The sequence below is a fragment of the Oncorhynchus clarkii genome, chromosome 4 (assembly GCF_045791955.1).
Source record: "Oncorhynchus clarkii lewisi isolate Uvic-CL-2024 chromosome 4, UVic_Ocla_1.0, whole genome shotgun sequence".
Classification (NCBI taxonomy): domain Eukaryota; kingdom Metazoa; phylum Chordata; class Actinopteri; order Salmoniformes; family Salmonidae; genus Oncorhynchus; species Oncorhynchus clarkii.
Window position 1 is genome coordinate 46470448 of NC_092150.1, and position 21500 is coordinate 46491947.

Genomic DNA, 21500 nt, shown 5'->3' on the forward strand with positions numbered 1-21500 from the left:
GTGCCCTAGACCACTGCGCCACCCAGGAGGCCGAAATTATGTTTTTTACATTAGATAAAAGTAGAGACTCAGAGCTACAAAATGGTATATCATACACTGCATTTGAGGAACAATAGGAAAGTAATTCTGCTTTGATAGTTGATCAACTTGTAAACTCACTTTTGAGAAAATCGCCTTTGAATGTTTTACTAGCTAGTGAAGAGCTCTTTGTCTACACCCATTCAGCATTGTTCACACCCTCACCCTAAGCTTTAGCCCCACCCATCTCATTTCGCTCTCGAAGCGCACGCTCTGGACGATGATTTGTTTACCTCTGGATAGAATGAAAACACCCTAACCAATGGCAACAATTTCATTGCGCTTGCAGACACCGGCCATATTCAACGGGTGTTGTACACACATCACGTAACGTTAGCTAACGAGCCAGCCAGCCAACATTAAATAGTTAAACAATGAACAGTGCCAACAATAACATAGTGCTGGGAGCTAACCAACCATGTTCATTGTTAGCCAGCTAGCATTAGGCTCTAACTAGAACAGCACACGGCTCTGGGAAAAGATGAATAACGTCAGCTAGGGAGCCAGCCAGCTAACGTTAGCTAGCTAACAGTACACTTTAGCATTAGACATATAGCTTGCTAGGTAAACAATGTAACGTAAACTTGTACATCGCCTTGGTCCGTACAATTTCCCTTATTTTAGCGCCCCAAAACGTAATACTTCCAGATCAACTGTAATGTCAATACCACTGTAAAGCACAATTTCTCCCCTTTCCAACATAATCAATTACATGACCTAAACACTGCCCGTTTCTGCATAATTCAAGCAGGCAATGAGCCCCGTCGGGTCTTTTTTAAAAATGGCGGGTGGGGAAGCAAAACTAATGCGTGATGGTGAGAAGGAGAGGAGATGTGTGGGAAAACGCCTTTTTTTCACTCGATCTGTCCAACTGATCACCTTATCGCCTCTAAAATATAAATAAAACACTATAAAGAGTTTATATAATGTGTCATTACATACCTATTTGAAGGTTTGTGTCAAATTTGAATCGGGTATTTAGGGCAGTGCTAAAGTGATCTTAGAAATAAACAGCGGCTTTGAGAATGATGATCGCATGCAATGTTGACGCAAAAAAATGACTAGGCCCCCTTACCCCCGTCACGGTCCATTTCTTGTTTTTAAAGGATGAGAGTAGTGCTACACCTGGTGGAGAAAGATTGTAAGACAGAAATAGTTGCTTTATGCGCGCTGTACGTTACGACATGACACGTCCCGATGTAACGAAGGGTCCGTTTTTTCAGCTTTTCCCCAATACTATAGAGCCATTACCATGTCGATCAACGCTTGAATAGAAACCTAGTTCACCCCCCCCCCCCCCCGATTTTGAAGTCAACACAGTCGCTACAGTCCCATTAGTTTTCTTCGTATCCTCGTTTGAATGTTGCGGATGCGCACATTTGTATGGAATGGGGTGAGTTTACGTTATCTAGCTAGGTAAACAAAGTGTAAGTTCACACACATCACATAATGTTAGCTAATGAGTCAGCCAGCTAATGTTAGCTAGTTAAACAACAATGAACAGTGCCAACAATGGCACAGTGCTGGGAGCTAACCAACCATGTTCAATGTTAGCTAACTAGAACAGCAAATGGCTCTAGGAAATTAATGATAACATCAGCTAGGGAGCCAGCCAGCTAACCTTAGTTAGCTAGCTAACAGTACACTTTAGCTTGAAATGAAAACAATTTCTGCCAAAATTAGAAAACGTGTAATATCTGAAAATGTAGCTAGCTATCTTACCTGTATATATTATTGTGTCAGGAATGCCATGTCACTGTTGCCCTTAGTTTGAAGATGTAATCCGGAGACAGGTGTTTCCTCCATCTTATTAGCTATCATAGTCTAATTCCACTGATTTCAAAACTTGATCCTCCAAAAAGTGGAGAGCCACACTTATGCAGCTCCACTACACAATACAAAAAGCCGCTTTCGACAGGATTACTAACACAGACTGACAAGCTTCTTTGGCAGACCAATCCAAACACCTCTATCGGCATGTTCAGCCCACTCATTATCTCAGCCAATCATGGCTAGTGGGAAGGTTGCCAGCTTATTCTGTGGCTTATCCAACAAGGCCCGTAATTTAACAATTGTATTCGTATTTACAGATAGCATACAAGTTTGTTATTGAGGCACATGAAAGTGCACATGCTCAAGAAGGCATTTCTGCCCAAAAACGCATTTTGATTCAAAAAAAAAAAGTTATACATTTAAACGGCTCTCCTGTGAAGTCGTGACTTGCGACATACACCTAGTTTCCTGAATCAGGTCACATATGGAAGTATAGATTAGCCAAATTGTTTTACCTGAGCATGACCAAAAAAACGAAGGACTTATTAGCCAGCCCTACTCTGTTGTTTATGATTTTGTTGTCATGGAGGACTGATTGGGCTTATTGATTCGAGTTGGAAAAAAAAAACTGCTTTCATGGAATGGCATGCTTTGAGCACTACTGAAAGTGCTATTTACATGTAAAAAATGAATGCCATATGCTGTATTTGCTGTAGGCCTATTGTTTACCTTTTTGTTGGTGAAACGTTAATATCTTGATAATATGCAGCTGTTTAAAGGGCAAATCTACAGAGGGAACAATAGCAAAACGGGAGCTCCGCCTCTGTTTTAGAAAAAAGCTGAGGGATAGGCCTGGAGAAATGTAACCATTCTCGGATTAATAGACAGAGCTATGGATGCAAGGACTGACCATCCATGATACACATGTATTTGTTTTGAGGCTATACAGTGTTTGTTTACATTTACAATGTTTACAAACATTGGAATAAAACAAGCTTATATTTTAGGTTCTCAGCAGTGTGACAGTTGAACTAAGCTCATGAGTGATATCTAAGTTATATTACTCAAGTATCAATGGGTATACACTACCGTTGAAAAGTTTGGGGTCACTTAGAAAGTCCTTGTTTTTTAAAGAAAAGCTAAATGTTTGTTCATTACAATAACATCCAAATGATCAGAAATACAGTGTAGACATGTGAATGAAGTAGTACACAGTCTTATACCATGCAATTTCTCGCATGGAATAGCCTTAATTTCTCAGAACAAGAATAGACTGATGAGTTTCAGAAGAAAGTACTTTGTTTCTAGCCATTTTGAGCCTGTAATCGAACACACAAATGCTGATGCTCCAGATACTCAACTAGTATAAAGATGGCTGGATTTATTGCTTCTTTAAGCAGAACAACAGTTTTCAGCTGTGCTAACATAATTGCAAAAGGGTTTTCTAATGATCAATTAGCCCTTTAAAATGATCAACTTGGATTAGCTAACACAACGTGCCATTGGTACACAGGAGTGATGGTTGCTGATAATGGGCCTCTGTAGATATTCCATTAAAAAACAGCCGTTTCCAGGTACAATAGTTATTTACCACATTAACAATGTCTACACTGTATTCCTGATTCATTTCATGTTATTTTAATGGACAAACAATTAGCTTTTCTTTCAAAAACAAGGACATTTTTAAGTGACTCAACTTTTGAACAGTAGTGTTTATATACTGTATATATAATTTATAAATCGAAAAATGGATGTTGCAACTACAGATTGCCCCTTTAAGTCTATCAAAAGTGTGCAAGTTCGAGCATGTGTCCATTATGCCTATGGATTTTTTTTATTAGCATGAATTAGATTGAGCAATAAAAGCCCCACTTTTATTCGATAGGCTTGGATCCACACTATGCAACTGTTGCAAGAGCACATTTTTCACTGGCTGCCCACTGGATTCAAAAACAATGATTGATAGGCAGCTTAAACTTGTTGAATTCAACCATTATTGGGTTCAAATACACATTTAGATTTGTGAACAGCCATCCACAACAACCACAATCCGTAAGGCAAAAATGAGAGAGCAGAAGTGTGATTCACATCAATGAACTATGTACAGTAGATATCAATAATAAGTGATATCTGTATCGCCATAGAGTACATCACTGCTATCATCCTTACCTCCAAGCATTTATTCAAATTGGATAATCTTTGGATAACAGTCACACCATTGGAAGACATAGCTAGGACTTTAGCCTAAAAAAGCCTAATCCTGCTCTTTTCCCACGATCCATCAAACACATTGGTGTGTCATCATAGTGGTCTCTGACTTGTGGTCAGACTCGCTCAGGTGGAACAAACTTAAACTTGTGCCTTTTTAAAACGCTGATTTGAATGTACTTGAGAAAGCAGAGAAGTGACAAAGATTTTTTGGCAAACATCACTCTGAATTTATAAGTAATCCTAGGAGTAATCATTTAGTTTTTCAACAGTATCTGTAATCAGATTACAATATTTTTGTTGGTAATTTAACGGATTACAATTACATTTTTTTTGTAATCCCTTGGTTTCTCCCATTTTTCTCTGCAGATCCTCTCAAGCTCTGTCAGGTTGGATGGGGAGCGTCGTCGCACAGCTTTTTTCAGCTCTCTCCAGAGATGTTTGATTGGGTTCAAGTCCGGGCTCTGGCTGGGCCACTCAAGGACATTCAGAGACTTTTCCCGTAGCCACTCCTGTGTTGTTTTAGCTGTGTGTTTAGGGTAATTTTCCTGTTGGAAGGTGAACCTTCACCCCAGTCTGAGGCCCAGAGAGCTCTGGAGCAGGTTTTCATCAAGGATCTCTCTGTACTTTGCTCTGTTCATCTGTCCCTCGGTCCTGACTAGAAAGTGGCAGTAATAAAGCCTCTCTGGAAAAAGCCAAACCTTGACCCAGAAAATATAAAAAACTATCGGCCTATATCGAATCTTCCATTCCTCTCAAAAACTTTTTTTAAAAAAACATGCGTTACCAAACACGTTCACAGGGTTGGTTAACTTGAGGCTCCTCGGGTCTCCACCGAATTAGGTAAATCCGCTTTTAGTTTTAATGCGCCTCACTGCTGGAACAATTTGGAGAACTCATTACAATTAGATGTTCTGGTGTCACTCTGCGGCTTAGGGTGTTAATTGTAGCAGAGTACTGTGACTGTTTCATAAATGTTGAGTTTTGTATTGATTGCTGTTTTGTGTTGTTATATTGTTGTTATCAGGGCCCCCTTGTGAATGAGACGGTCTCAATGGGTTTTCTCTGAATAAATAAAGAATAGTGGCCAACAATGTCCGAACTTCCGAAGGTTTTTGTTAGCTAGCTACTGTGTTTGTTTGCTCATCCTGGAAGCGGAAGGGCTGAAGCGATCCTATGTAAAACAATAGATCATGATTAAATAAAACATTGGGATATCCAACCAGTGTAGAATGCCGCTTTGAAGTCTGAGGGCACAGTCCCTTCATTATGGTCGCTTCTTGCCGACACAGAGAGGCTGGTGTTAGCAAGACTAGCTAAATACTATCAAAACTATAGAAACCCTCAGTATCAAAACTCCCCAAAGGCAGCCTGAAAAGTAGCTGAATTTGTTGCTAGAATCTTTTACCAATAAAAGTTGCTGGAGGGGTCTCCAACTTTTTTAGCAACTGACAAAGTTGCTAAATTGGCAACACTGGAGTAGTTCCTGGTTTTGGGTTTTCTTCATGGATTATTTTGACAAATCAGAATTGGGAGAAGGTGGCGCTTAAATTGGTGCAGTGATTTTCAAGCCTGTGTGCGGATGATAAACGGTTTCCAATAGATTCCCCAGCCACAAAGCCAAAATTGGATATATCGTAAAAATGTATGAAAACAAAAATGTGATTTTTGGCCATGATAAACACGGGTGAAATTAGGAGAAAGGAGGGGTTTGGCCGAGTGTATCCATTTCAAGGGAGGAGACTTCGCTTCCTTCCTTTGTACAAAGGTAATTGTTAAAGGTTATTGTTACAATTGTTAAAGGCATCCCCCCCAGAAGTAAAACAGGAAATGACAAACTTTCGTGAGAGAATTTTTCTTCTGGGTGATCGAGATTAGGATTTGATCATCCAACGGTTGTAATTAAAGGGGGAAGCATTCAGGGGCTTTGTGTGTCTGTCCATGTGGGTGTTTGAGTGAGAAAGACACATGAGAGCCAATGAGTATAAAAGCACAGCCTCCTTCATTATCGATGCTTTGTGCCTACAACATCAAGAAGCCTTTCCAGACCCACTTTTCACTTGCTTCTCTCATCCCATTGCTTTGTATTTTTCTTGTGTGCAAATAATAAAAAATAAATAATTGTGGTATGATGTGACATAAGTAACGGTCACTTTAACTCTACCTACATGTACATTGATGGATTCTGTTAAAATTTTACATGTATTTTGTTTGTTTGTAATCCTGTTTAGTGAATAATTACTGTTAGTATTAAATGGAGTTTAGACCATGAAACTGTGTGTATGCAAATTTGGAAAGGTTGACCTAATCAGATAAGAGGAAATTGCCCAGGATCAGAGAGCATGGTCAGGCCCAGGACAATTGAGATGGACGGGTGTGATTCTGACATCTAGCTGAACAAAGAGAGGACCATGGACATTCCACAGGGGAGATAGGAAACTCATTGGAGTCATAAAATGTATAGCTGGGGAGGTGACAGTTACAAGAGGGTGATAACACATTTTATACTCTTCCCTCCTTTGGTTATGAACTTTCTAAATGTATGCACTCAGCTGACAGCATCCTTGGTAATAAACACTTGAAACTTCTCTTGAGCTTTTGGTCTCAATAAAAAAAAATTAAAACAACATATTATCTCAATTACCTCGACTAACCGGTGCCCCCGCACATTCACTCTGTACTGGTATCCCCTGTATATAGCCTCGCTATTGTTATTTTACTGTTGCTCTTTAATTACTTGTTACTTAAAAATATATATGTTTTAACTTATCTTTTTTTTACTTGACACTTTTTTTTTTCTTAAAACAGCATTATTGGATAATGGCTTGTAAGTAAGCATTTGACTGTAAGGTTTACACCTGTTGTATTCGGCGCATGTGAAACATTTTATTTTATTTGATGACTAACGGTGCCTTACCTGAATTTCCACTCCATAACCCGGATACACTGTGATGCTGTAGATGCACTCCAGAGGAGAGTAAGGGGATGAGGAGAGAGGATTTGGAGACTCCACAATGCCCTCCATCCCAGAGAGACTGGTATTGCACTGCACTGGAGAGAGAAAGTCAGGATACTTGACTGAAAATGCACAAATATCTCAACCCTATGGAAGTAATGCCTATGAAACACTACATTCATCCTAACATTACATAATGTTAGGCATGCAATCCCACCATTCATTTACCTGGCATATGCACTGTGGTGATGGTTGTGGTGGTGATCAAAGTGGTTGTCGTCTCCTCCTCTGTGGGTGATGTTACAGTTTTTCCTGCTCCTGATTGGCTGGCTGGGGGCGACGAGGTCAGGGCTGTGGTTAGCACCCCTGGTAGCATTACAGTGGCTGCAGGCTCAGTCTGCCCAAGCTGTGGTACAGCCTGAATAGGTTTGGTTGTTGTGCCTGCAATCAAGGCAGAGTGTTTAAACCAGGGATGGGCAACTGGTGGCCCATGGGCCCCCTCTTTTGCAGTCGGATCAATTTCCAAAAAGTATTCACACCCCTTGACTTTTTCCACATTTTGCTGTGCTATAGTATGAATTTAAAAAGGAATAAATTTAGATTTTCACTGGGATATACACAATACTCCATAATATCAATGTGGAGGGGGGAAGCTAACATATGGAATTGTTTTAAGATGGTCACACAAAAATCTAAATATTTGTTTTAGTATTTGATAAAATATAGAATTTTGCCATTACTACTATAGCCCATAAGAACACATTGAATAACACATTCATAAATGGCAAAACAGAGAGTCAAAAAATACTTCATAAGGAATAAGGTTTTGAAATGTCTGTCCTATATATAGGACATAAGAAAGTTCAGGGAATATTTTAGTTTTTTGGACTCATATTTAACCCCCGTTTTTTTGTCACAAAACTACCTCCATACATCCATAAAATGTTTTAACCGGTACCGGGTTAACTTCAGATGAGTCCTGTGACACTTGTGGGGGCTGTAGAGCAAAACTGAGAACACCATCGTGTTTTTTAAATTGTTGCAACTCGTATTACAATCGGATTCCACGCTTCAAGATTGCTTCGATCACATGGACTGGGATATGTCCGCATAGTTTCGGACAATAACATTGATGAATACGCTGATTCGGTGAGCGAGTTTATTAGCAAGTGCATCGGTAATGTTGTACCCACAGCGTCTATTAAAACCCTCCCGAACCAGAAAAAGTGGATTGATGGCAGTATTCACGCAAAACTGAAAGCGTGAACCACTGCTTTTAATCAGGGCAAGGTGACCGGAAACATGACCGAATACAAACCGTGTAGCTATTCCATCCGCAAGTCGATCAAACAAGCTAAGCGTCAGTATACTGTAGAGACAAAGTGGAGTCTCAATTCAACGGCTCAGACACGAGAGGTATGTGGCAGGGTCTACAGTCAATCACGGACTACAAAAGGAAAACCAGCCCCATCGCGGACCACGATGTCTTGCGCCCAGACAAACTAAACAACTTCTTTGCTCGCTTTGAGGACAATACAGTGCCACTGACACGGCCCGCTACCAAAACCTTCGGGCTCTCCTTCACTGCAGCTAACGTGAGTAAAACATGTGGAGTGCTAACCCTCGCAAGGCTGTCGGCCCAGACGGCATCCCCAGCCACGTCCTCAGAGCATGCGCAGACCAGCAAGCTGGTGTGTTTACGGACATATTCAATCAATCCTTATCCCAGTCTGCTGTTCCCACATGCTTCAAGAGGGCCACCATTGTTCCTGTTCCCAAGAAAGCTAAGGTAACTGAGCTAAATGACTATTTTGCCAGTAGCACTCACATCCGTCATCATGAAGTGCTTTGAGAGACTAGTCAAGGACCATATCACCTCCACCCTACCTGACACCCTAGACCCACTTCAACATGCTTACCGCCCCAATAGGTCCACAGACGACGCAATCGCTATCACACTGCACACTGCCCTATCCCATCTGGACAAGAGAAATACCTAAGTAAGAATGCTGTTCATCAACTACAGCTCAGCATTTAACACCATAGTACCCTCCAAACTCGTCATTAAGATCAAGACCCTGGGTCTTGACCCTGCCCTGTGCAACTGGGTCCTGGACTTCCTGATGGGCCGTCCCCTGGTGGTGAAGGTAGGAAACAACATCTCCACTCCGCTTATCCTCAACACTGGGGCCCCACAAGGGTGCGTTCTCAGCCCTCTCCTGTACTCCCTGTTCACCCATGACTGCGTGGCCATGCACGTCTCCAACTCAATCGTCAAGTTTGCAGACAACACTACAGTGGTAGGCTTGATTACCAACAACAACGAAATGGCCTACAGGGAGGAGGTGAGGGCCCTCTGAGTGTGGTATCAGAAAAATAACCTCACACTCAATGTCAACAAAACAAAGGAGATGATCGTGGACTTCAGGAAACAGCAGAGGGAGCAGCCCCCTATCCACATCAACGGGACATTAGTGGAGGAGGTGGAAAGTTTTTAAGTTCCTCGGCGTACACATCACGGACTGAAATGGTCCACCCACACAGACAGCGTGGTGAAGAAGGCGCAGCAGCTCCTCTTCAACCTCAGGAGGCTGAAGAAATTTGGCTTGTCACCAAAAACTTTTACAGATGCACAATCGAGAGCATCCTGTCGGGCTGTATCACCGCCTGGTATGGCAACTGGTCCGCCCACAACCGTAAGGCTCTCCAGAGGGAGTAGTGAGGTCTGCACAACGCATCACCGGGGGCAAACTACCTGCCCTCCAGGACACCTACACCACCCAATGTCACAGGAATGCCAAAAAGATCATCAAGGACAACAACCACCTGAGCCACTGCCTGTTCACCCCGCTATCATCCAGAAGGCGAGGTCAGTACAGGTGCATCAAAGCGGGGACTGAGAGACTGAAAAACAGAATTTATCTCAAAGCCATCAGACTGTTAAACAGCCATCACTAACATTGAGTGGCTGCTGCCAACAGACTCATCTCTAGCCACTTTAATAATAAAAAATGGATGTAATAAATGTATCACTAGCCACTTTAAACAATGCTACTTTATACAATGTTTACATACCCTTCATTACTCATCTCATATGTATATGCTGTACTCTAATACCATCTCCTGCATCTTGCCTTTGCCATTTGGCCATCGCTCATTCATATATCTGTATGTACATATTCGTATTAATTCCTTTACACTTGGTAGTTGTTGTGAAATTGTTAGATTACTTGTTAGATATTACTGCATGGTCGGAACTAGAAGCACAAGCATTTCGCTACACTCGCATTAACATCTGCTAACCATGTGTATGTGACAAATAAATCAAATTTGATCTGATTTTACAGATGCAGAACAGCTACTATTGCATTCACGTGGTACCTACTATGAACATGGAGACAGGGCAAGTCGTCTGCTGACATTCTGGAGAACTTTGGCTCCTTCTCCGGTTATAAGATGAATCTCCAGAAAAGTGAGTGCTTCCCAATCAGCGCTACAACTCCAGCAGACAGACTTGGCTTTCAGCTTAGCTGCTCTGCTTTCAAATATCTTGGAGTGAACGTAACTCGTTAATTACATTCTCTTTTTTCTGCAAACTTTGCTCCCCTCCTTACGCAAATGAAATCAGATTTTCAGAGATGGGGTAACTTACCAATATCACTTATAGGAAGGATTAATGCTGTAAAAATGAACAGTTTACCCAAATTCCATTATCTATTTCAATCTCTCCGATTGTTTTTACCAAGTCAATCATTTGGGCTGTTATCACATTGATCTGGGGAGGAAAGGTACCCGGAGTCAGTAGATCTTTACTTCAGAGATGCAAGTTTAATGGAGGGCTTGCACTACCCAACTTTTTATACTATTACTGGGCAGACAACTTTCAGAAATTACCATTCTGGTTACATGCTCCAGATACCCCATGGTGCCACCTAGAGGCACATTCTTGTATTTCTGCTTCTCTTCCTACTTTACTCTGCTCTTTTCTCCCAGCATCCCCCACTCGCTATACTGGAAATCCTGTAGTGCTTTCCACACTTAAGATTTGGTATCAGTTTCGACTGCATTTTAATTTCTCCTCTGCATCTACTATGGATCCTATTGATAAGAATCACTTATTCTCCGCTTCCCTAATAGATAATGATGTCTCTTACTAGACAAGTACATGTATTAAGTCCTTCCAAGACTTATATGTAGATTTAATTTTTTCTAGTTTTCTCAACTGGGTCTCTTTGCCTCCATCTCACTTTTTCAGTTACCTTCAAATTAGGCATTGTGTCTCCTCACAATGTTCTGGCCTCCCTGCTCCACCGCCTTGCTAACCCTGGAATGGCATATTGACTCTATCACTTCGACAGAAAGCAGTAATTTCTCAGATCTGTGTTTTTTTTATATTTTTTTATTTTACCTTTATTTAACCAGGCAAATCAGTTAAGAACAAATTCTTATTTTCAATGACGGTCTAGGAACAGTGGGTTAACTGCCTGTTCAGGGGCAGAACGACAGATTTGTACCTTGTCAGCTCAGGGGTTTGAACTTGCTCTAACCACTAGGCTACCCTGTGTATTATGTCATTGGACAAACATTTCACAAACAAAACTACATCTGCATGGGAACAGGAAATGGGTGTAGAATTTACACAGGAGTGGTGGGATGAGGCGATTGATAGAGTATGCTCCACTACATCTTGTGCTCGTCTTGGTCACATACAATTTAAGGTTTTTATATTGAGTGCATTTTTCCAAATCAAGATTGTCTGAAATATCTGCAAATGTAAATGATGAGTGTGATAGATGTCATGTCTCAACATGTGATATTAGTTCATTCAATGTTCAAAACTACAAAATTACTGGGATTCTATTATTTTTTTTAATTATCTGAGGTGCTTGAAATTAACCTGTAGCCATGACCTTTGGTAGCTGTTTTTGGTATTCTGGAAGACTTGTTCTCCTTGGACCCCAAACATGCCGATACTGTTCCTTTTACATCCTTATTGGCTCGACGTATAATTATATTCTCTGTTAGAAAATGGCAACCATTTATATCATACTTCAATGGCTTGCAGAGGTTCCTGTATGATGAGATGCATGATGAGATGCATGATTACATTATAGGTGCAGTCATCAATATAATGCTATCCAGTACAAGCAAGTTTGTCTGTTTACTGATAATTTATTTTGGTTGCTCCACTTTTTGTATTTTGAATCTGTATTGAGTTGTTTGTATGTGAGACAATTTCATTTTTCCTATATTCTTGTTTATTTGTTGTGATATCTCTGTGGAATGTTTTTCTAGCACCGAACTGTGGGAGGGTGTGGGGTGGGTTGGCTATATGGGGTGGGTGGTTGGGAGGGAATTGAGGTGGGTGAACTGAGGAAGGGCGTAGAAGTAAGGAAGGGACGGGGGGTGGAAGTGTTGTGTGGAGGGAGGAAGGGTGGTTGGGATATGGTAAAATCGTTCTACTGACATTGATGTACATTTTATAAAACTTGAATAAAATATATACAAACACTTTTTTCCCCTCAGCAATCTATACACAATAACCCATAATGACAAAGCAAAAACAGGTTTTTAGAAATACCATATTTACATAAGTATGCCATGAGACTCGAAATTGAGCTCAGGTGCATCCTGTTTCCATTGATCATCCTTGAGAAGTTTCTACAACTTGATTGGAGTCCACCTGTGGTCAATTCAAATGATTGGACATTATTTGGAAAGGCACACACCTGTCTATATAAGGTCCCACAGTTGACAGTGCATATCAGAGCAAAAACCAAGCCATGGGCTAAAATAAATTGTCCGTAGAGTGCGGGGACAGAATTGTATCGAACCACAGATCTGGGGAAGGGTACTGGGGATGCTGTTGGGATGTTTTTCTGCGGCAGGGACTGGAAGACTAGTAGGGATAGAGGCAAAGATGAATGGAGCAAAGTACAGAGAGATCCTTGATGAAAACTTGCTCCAGAGAGCTCAGACTAGGGCGAAGGTTCACCTTCCAATAGGACAACAACCCTAAGCATACAGCCAAGACAACACAGGAGTGGCTTCGGGACAAGTCTCTCAATGTCCTTGAGTGACCCATCCAGACCCCAGACTTGAACCCGATCTAAAAATAGCTGTGCAGCAATACTCCCCATCCAACCTGACAGAGCTTGAGAGGATCTGCAGAGAAGAATGGGAGAAACTCCCCAGATACAGGTGTGCCAAGCTATTAGCGTCATACACAAGAATCAAAGTTGTAACGGCTGACTGAAACTAAAAACCATCTAATAAAACGGTGCTTCAACAAAGTACTGAGTAAAGGGTCTGAATACTTACGTAAATGCGAAATTTCAGATTTTTTGGGGGGATAAATTAGCAACAATGTATTGAAACCTGTTTTTGCTTTGTCATTATGGGGTATTGTGTGTAGCTTGATGAGGAAAAGGTAGGGAGGTAGGGGAGTAGATCAGAAAACCAGTTAGTATTTGATGTGACCACCATTTGCCTCATGCAGTGCGACACATCTCCTTCGCATAGTTGAGTCAGGCCTGTAGAATGTTTTTCCCTTCATCTTCAATGGCTGTGTTTGAAGTTGTTGGATATTGGCGGGAACTGGAACACTGTCGTACACATCGACCCATAGTATCCCAAACATGCTCAATGGGTGACATGTCTAGTGAGTATGCAGGCCATGGAACAACTGGAAAATGTTTAGCTTGCAGGTATTATGTACAGATCCTTGCGAGATGGGGCCATGCATTATCATGCTGAAACATGAGGTGATGGCGGCAGATGAATGGCACAACAATAGGCCTCAGAATCTTGTCACAGTATCTCTATGCATTTAAATTGCCAATCGATAAAACGCAATTGTGTTCGTTGTCCATAGCTTATGCCTGCCCATACCAAAACCCCACCATGGGGCACTCTGTTCACAATGTTGACATCAGCAAAACGCTCGCCCACACAACGCCATGCACGTGGTCTGCGGTTCTGAGTCCGCAGACCACATGTATGTAAATTCTCTAAAACGACGTTGGTCATAGAAATGAGAGAAATTAACATTATATTCTCTGGCAACAACTCTGGCGGACATTCCTGCAGCAGCATGCCAATTGCACACTCCCTCAAAACTTGAGACATCTGTGGCATTGTGTTGTGTGATAAACTCCTTTAATCAGCTTCTTGATATACCACACCTATCACGTGAATGGATTATCTTGGCAAAGGAGAAATGCTCACTAACAGGGAAGTAAACACATTTGTGCAGAAAATTTGAGAGAAATACGCTTGGAACATTTCTGGGATTTTTCATTTCAGCTTAACTTACTATTGAGAGTTAGAATATCAAATCAAATCTTATTGGTCACATACACATGGCTAGCAGATGTTATCGCGAGTGTAGCAAAATGCTTATGTTTCTAGATCCGACAGTGCCGCAGTATCTAACAGGTAATATCTAACAAACTCCACAAGAAAAACGAATACACACAATCTAGTAAAGGAATGGGATGAGAATACATAAGTATAAAATATACGGATGAGCAGTGACAGAGAGACTAAGATGCAATAGATAGTAAAGCATAGATAGTGAAGGACACAGTATACAGTATATACATATGAGATGAGTAATGTGAGATATGTAAACATTATTAAAGTGATTAGTGTTCCATTTATTAAAGTTGCCAATGATGTCAAGTCTGTAGGTAGGCAGCCGCCTCTCTGTGCTAGTGGGGGCTGTTTAACAATCTGATGGCCTTGAGATTGAAAAATAGCTTCTATCTTTCTATCCCAGCTTTGATGCACCTGTATTGGACTTAACTTCTGGATGTAAGTGGGGTGAACAGGTCGTGGCTTGCGTGGTTATTGTCCATGATGATCTTTTTGGCCTTCCAGTGACATCGGGTGTTGTAGGTGTCCTGGAGGGCAGGTAGTTTTCCGCCGGTGATGCATTATGCAGACCGCACCACCCTCTGGAGAGCCCTGCGGTTGTGGGGGGTGCAGTTGCCGTACCAGGCGGTGATATAGCCCGACAAGATGCTCTCATCTTGAAGAGCCACTGTTGCGCCTTCTTCACCACACTACTGTGTGCGTGGACCATTTCAGTTTGTTGGTGAGGAACACTGAGGAACTTAAAACCTTCCACCTTCTCCACTGCTGTCCCATCAATGTGGATAGGGGGGGTGCTCCCTCTGCTGTTTCCTGAAGTCCATGATCATCTCTTTTGTTTTGCTGACGTTGAGTGAGAGGTTATTTTCCTGACACCACATCCCGAGGGCCCTCACCACCTCCCTGTAGGCTGTCTCGTCATTGTTGGTAATCAAGCCTACCACTGTAGTGACCACGCAGTCATGGGTGAACAGGGAGTACAGGAGAGGGCTGAGAACGCAACCTTGTGGGGCCCCAGTGTTGAGGATCAGCGGAGTGGAGATGTTGTTTCCTACCTTCACCACCTGGGTGCGGCCCGTCAGGAAGTCCAGGACCCAGTTGCACATGGTGGGGTCGAGACCCAGGGTCTCAAGCTTAATGATGAGTTTGAAGGGTACTATGGTGTTGAATGCTGAGCTGTAGTCAATGAACAGGTATTCCTCTTGTCCAGATTGGATAGGGCAGTGTGCAGTGTGATGGCAATTGCATTGTCTGTGGACCTATTGGGGCAGTAAGCATGTTGAAGTGGGTCTAGGGTACCAGGTAGGGTGGAGGTCATATGATCCTTGACTAATCTCTCAAAGCACTTCATGATGATAGAAGTGAGTGCTATGGGGGGATAGTCATTTAGTTCAGTTACCTTAGCTTTCTTGGGAACAGGAACAATGGTGGCCATCTTGAAGCATGTGGGGAAGGCAGACTGGGATAGAGATTAATTGAATATGTCCGTAAACACACCAGCCAGCTGGTTTGCGCATGATCTGAGGACGTGGCTAGGGATGCCGTCTGGGCCGGCAGTCTTGCGAGGGTTAACACGTTTAAATGTTTTACTCACGTCGGCCACGGAGAAGGAGAGCCCACAATAGTAGAATACACAAGGTGCAATTTTGAAATATGGTTTTTCATCAGCAGTTCTCTTGTGATGTCAGTTGCTGAAAGTCACTGAATTAGCTGAAGTCAGCTAACATTTTTTAGATTGTAAGTTAGCCTTGCGGCCAGCTTTCTAAACTTGTAGTAATAATGGTTGAAATACCGAATGGGGGGCCCACGTTAATAACAAGTCACTCTGTCAGATATTATATTAAAAAATGCAAACATTTCTCTACACCCTATGGCAAAATTAGTAGAATTGCATGAAATTATGTGTAAAACTTAATTTCGCTTAGGGCCCCAAAAGGAGTGAATGTGTGGATATGGATTTGGGTACGCAGACCCACAAGCCACTACAGTCCCCTGTGATAAGTTACGATTTCTTGTGGCCCCCAACCCCATCAAAGTTGCCCATCCCTGTTTTAAACACGCCAAGTTTTGTCATGTGTGTTGATTGGTCCGCATCTTGGCCCCAGCCTACCCTTCTATATATGCAGTTGGTTTTGGTTCATTTGTAAAGGGCTTTACAAATAAAAGTATTTATGTTGTTATTATTAATTAGTAGTAGCATATTGTCCACATCCACATTACCAACAAACTAACATGGTCCAAGCACACCAAGACAGTCGTGAAGAGGGCACAACAAAAAATACTCCCCCTCAGGAGCTGCACCATCGACAGCATCCTGACTGGTTGCATCACTGCCTGGTATGGCAACTGCTCAGCCTCCGACTGCAAGGCACTACAGAGGGTAGTACGAACGGCCCAGTACATCACTGGGGCCAAGCTTCCTGCAATCCAGGACAGCTATACCAGGCGGTGTCAGAGGAAGGCCCTAACAGTTGTCAAAGACTCCAGCCACCCTAGTCATAGACTGTTCTCTCTGCTACCGCACGGCAAGCGGTACCGGAGCGCCATGTCTAGGTCCAAGTGGCTTCTAAACAGCTTCTACCCCTAAGCCATAAGACTCCCCCCCCCCCCCGCCTCTTTAACACCACTCCTACTCTCTGTTGTTATCATCTATGCATAGTCACTTTAATAACTCTACCTACATGTACATATTACCTCAACTAACCGGTGTCCCCACACATTGACTCTGTACCGATACCCCCCTGTATATAGTCTCGCTATTGTTATTTCACTGCTGTTCTTTAATTACTTGTTACTTTTATTTCTTATTCTTATCCGTATTTTTTTAAACTGCATTGTTGTTTAGGGGCTCGTAAGTAAGCATTTCACTGTAGGTTGTGTTTGGCGCATGTGACTAATAAAATTTGACTGATATTAATCAATATCAGTATTGATAGAATAATGTAAAACTGCTATTGGTGAGCTATACTACCTGTATTGATTGGGGCATGGCCCAGGTACTCCTTACTCAGAAGGGCTGCATGGATCAGCTCACCCAATGGATGGGGACCAGGACTTGCTGTGGGAGTAGCGTCATGGTCAGGTGTCACAAAGCTCACACCTAAGTGGAAAGAGATATATATATAAATATATATATAATGATTTGTGAAAACAAACTTCAAAGGGAGGAATTTAAACTATGATTGGCAAATTCGTTATTTTTTCTAAATCAAGAAACACCTGTCACAAGAAACATTGCTGCCTCTTTCTCTATCACTCCCACACACACGCTAGTGCTGAGCGATTAGAGCTATTTGAGGTCGGTTCGATTATAAAAAAAATATCAAATGTTCAATTTCAATAATTTTTTAAAACATTAAATGTTTTAAATATGTGGGTTGAATGCTGTAACACAGATAAATCCATTAATAAAAGTCCCATGATAGTAGTGACTGCCCATGACTGTTTATCATATATTAACCATCAGTTATTCACATTACTTTACTTTAATAAAATATTTCAGTTGTTGTGTATATTACATTTGTTTTATTTGACAACTTATGTAATTCCAAGTCATCATCTCATCTCTATAGAGCTGCTGGCTATGCTGTCTGACAAAGACACTATTTTAGTAGTTTCTCAAAGTAAATAAGCCATACTTTTATGACTGCTGAATGCCAACTATCAATCACTTAGATCATGTATGGTATTTTCAGGTAGAGATACCTCGCAAATAAACTGCCCTCCTGATTGCGCATTCTTCTCTCAAGTAGCAGACGTAAAAGAAACAAAGACCAGACAAGTTTATCCGCACAATGGATTATGATCATTGTAGTTAATTATCAAATTTTCTGCGGATAACTACAGTATAAAGAAATTTGGACTGTTGTAATAAACTACAATTCCCTACTACTAAGCACAGTTCGGGCATAGGATCGGACTTATCTCTAGAGAAACTACAGCGCACATTGCATTGAGCTCACAGAAAAAAAGCTGAATGACATGAAATTCAAATAATGTAATTGATCTCAGTCAATTTGTTATTTAAAAAACAAAAAATAACCAACATTTCAGTTAATCGCTCAGCACTAACCAACACACACACACACACACACACACACACACACACACACACACACACACACACACACACACACACACACACACACACACACACACACACACACACACACACACACACACACACACACACACACGTGTTACCTGTAGTTAGGTGGAGGATGGTGACAGATAGTGTCACAGCAAGAACTGTAGACACCATGGCTTAGTATCAGAACAGCCTGACAGAGAGAGGAGGAAAACAGAAGTGGGGAGAGAAAGAGATTTTGAGGAAGGAAGGGAGAACAGATACAGCCTAAATGATGGTATGAAAGTAAAGCAAGAGAGCAAAAGGAAAATGCTTCGAAATCTGAGTACATTTCTCAATGCATGCCTTACTGCAGTATTGTACTTTAATCAGAACAACAGCACCAGCAACTACACTGATCATTAAAAACCTACAGTAAATCTGTAGTTTGCTTAAGCTTTAGAGCAGGGATGTCAAACATACGGAGGGGGTACAATCTGGCTCGCAGTGGTGGTGGACAAAAAAAAAATACAAATGTACAATTTTTTTATATTTTAAATCGACCTTTATTTTCAACAGGCAAGAAATATAACCAATTTCAGTGCAGCCCTCCGGACCTCATTGAAGACCGAATGAGGTCCCCAGGGCAAAATGCATTTGACACCCCTGCTTTAGAGAGACAGATATTAAAAGGTGCAGTCTGTGACCTGGGAATCTGTTCAATGGTCATTTACATTTTTGATTCCTAAAGAATATAACATACACATGGGCTTAGCCCAAATGTCTTACTCTATCATAAGCCAAGGTTGTACTGCTCCATTCTTTACAAACAATAAACAAAGAAGGTATAGCTTCAAAATGTTTAAAACTGTTGTTTGTTGTTTATTTTATTTAACCAGGCAAGTAAATTAAGAACAAATTCAAATTTACAAAATGTGTATGAGGGAGGGTTCATTTCCCCAACACATCCATTCCTAATGTATAAACAAACCCCTCTCAAATTCATAGACAAATTAGTGTAATCCACATGATAGTTTAAAACATGTATTTACATTTGTTCACACTATTGTTATTTGTAAACAATGGGGTAATTAAACATTATTTTAGGTTATGATAGGGTAGGGTAAGCTCATGCTATGACAGTTGTGCTAAACTCAAGAGATGTATAAAGTATATACATGGGTATATCAAGCATTTCAATGTCATTGAACATATCCCTATATACCATTTCGTATATTTAAATCTACAATAAATTGCTCATAACGTGATATTATCAGCAGCGCAGTAATTGTTTATCATTTGTGTTTTTAGTGTTGCCTTCCATCAATATCTGACCATGTAAATCTATCTCACAACATTAAATATGAGGAAAAGGCTATCACATCCCTCTTCGTTTTCAAAATATCCACAAAATCATTATATTTGCCCGACAACCACTATTCAAACATGAATAGGCCTAATTTGTATTTGCGTCAGAGAAAACCAGAGTATATTTGTTTGGTTTAAGATCTCATTGCAGGTAGCGTTTGTTGTGCAAGGTGATGGAGAAGAAAAAGAGACATGCGCTTATTATTAGGCCTATGCGTAATAGTTAACAGCGAGGGAAACATACATACCTGGAAAATCACGTCCTGAACTACTCCACTATTATTATCCGTTTCTCTTACACACTGGTATTCGCGTTTTAGTAAAACATCTGGCTATTGTTGGTTGAGCTATGTTCTTTTTTTACTGCGTTCCTTCGAGTCCCTTATATAAAATACCAGCGCTGACGCTGCGCGTTAAATTTGTTTAAATTATAATTTACTTCCACCCGGCCCTGCTCTTTGTGTGAGTATGCAGGGGGTTTTGTGACTACACCAATCTAATATCGTAATCACTACCATTGATTTTCCAAAATATGTGGAAAGGTATCCCGCTGTCTATTGAATCCGCTCCCCCTTTGTCCTTGATGGCATGTCTATCCCGCCTCTCTCTTATTTCTTAGAACGCTGGTAGCTGTTTCTACGCGTATGGTTGAAGCGTTGGTGTGTGTGAGGGCATTTAAATCGGGAGTAATAGCTCACAGATGCGCCCTGGTGGATGTTCGCAGATTTGCATGAACTTGGTTCTCTTGGCGAAGAGCTGTACACCAACACAGTGCTGGAACAGCAACACACATCTAATTAGAAGACAACAAATCTATTTCACTTCAATTGACCACACCCTTCGGTATTTTCCGTAAAGGACGATATTATACTCTGGCGCTTTGCGGACACGTCAAATGCGGAACAAATATTATGGAGTTGCATCGGCTCAGCCCATCAAGACAGATAGACCGTGAAGCACAGAAAAAAAGAGGGACAGTGGTGAGTCATTAGGCTACAATTAAAATGTATTAGAAACCATGCATGCACGCATACCAGATACCTTTTTAATGGTTGTCTAGAACTGAATACCCTACACAATATAGCCTATTTGTATAGCGTATATATTTAAATGTCGACTATCTTCAGATAGGTTGGGCTTTTTTGTGTAAACCAAAAAAGACCTTTGCTCATACAGTAAATCTAATAGGCCTACTATGTATGTGGATGTGTGCAAGATGGTAAGCTCAATCAGACAAGTTAAAATATGATTCCTCAACTGTTATTTTTTTTCTCCTTTATTTTATCAGGGAGACCAAGGTCTCTTTTACAGATGAGCCCTGAATTTCAGAAATTCAAGAAAATAAACACATCAAAATATAAATACAAAATGCAAGCAGAAAGAAAAAAACGGTCATAAAAAACAAACACATTAACAAGGTCCTCAATCAGCTTTCTGAATTTCCCTAGAGGCACCAGAATATCAAATTTAAGAACATTTTGAAGATAAGGTGCAATAAAACTTAAAGCTGATTTAGCTAACTCCGTCTTGACCAAAGGAACTTCCAGAGTACCCTGAGACCAGGTAGGGCCAGCCCACTTATGGCGGCAGATTGACGATGGCGACATTTTCTGAGCTAAACTAACCAAGACGCACCTCCAACAACACATAAAACTCACATAATTCTGCCCAAAAACA

The 21500-nt window shown here is 41.2% G+C and overlaps 1 protein-coding gene across 1 annotated transcript in view; it reads right to left on the reverse strand.

Annotated features, from left to right (window-relative positions):
- Positions 1-20133, reverse strand: part of LOC139406893 (seizure protein 6 homolog) — an 81731-nt gene extending 61598 nt beyond the window's left edge. Inside the window, exons 1-4 of the mRNA XM_071150028.1 lie at positions 20072-20133; positions 18593-18669; positions 7244-7456; positions 6977-7110 (exon numbers count right to left, since the gene is read on the reverse strand). Coding sequence (XP_071006129.1) covers positions 6977-7110; positions 7244-7456; positions 18593-18650 — 405 coding nt within the window. The 5' untranslated portion in view covers positions 18651-18669; positions 20072-20133. The remainder of the gene's footprint in view (positions 1-6976; positions 7111-7243; positions 7457-18592; positions 18670-20071) is intronic.
- Between the last annotated feature and the right edge of the window lie 1367 nt (positions 20134-21500).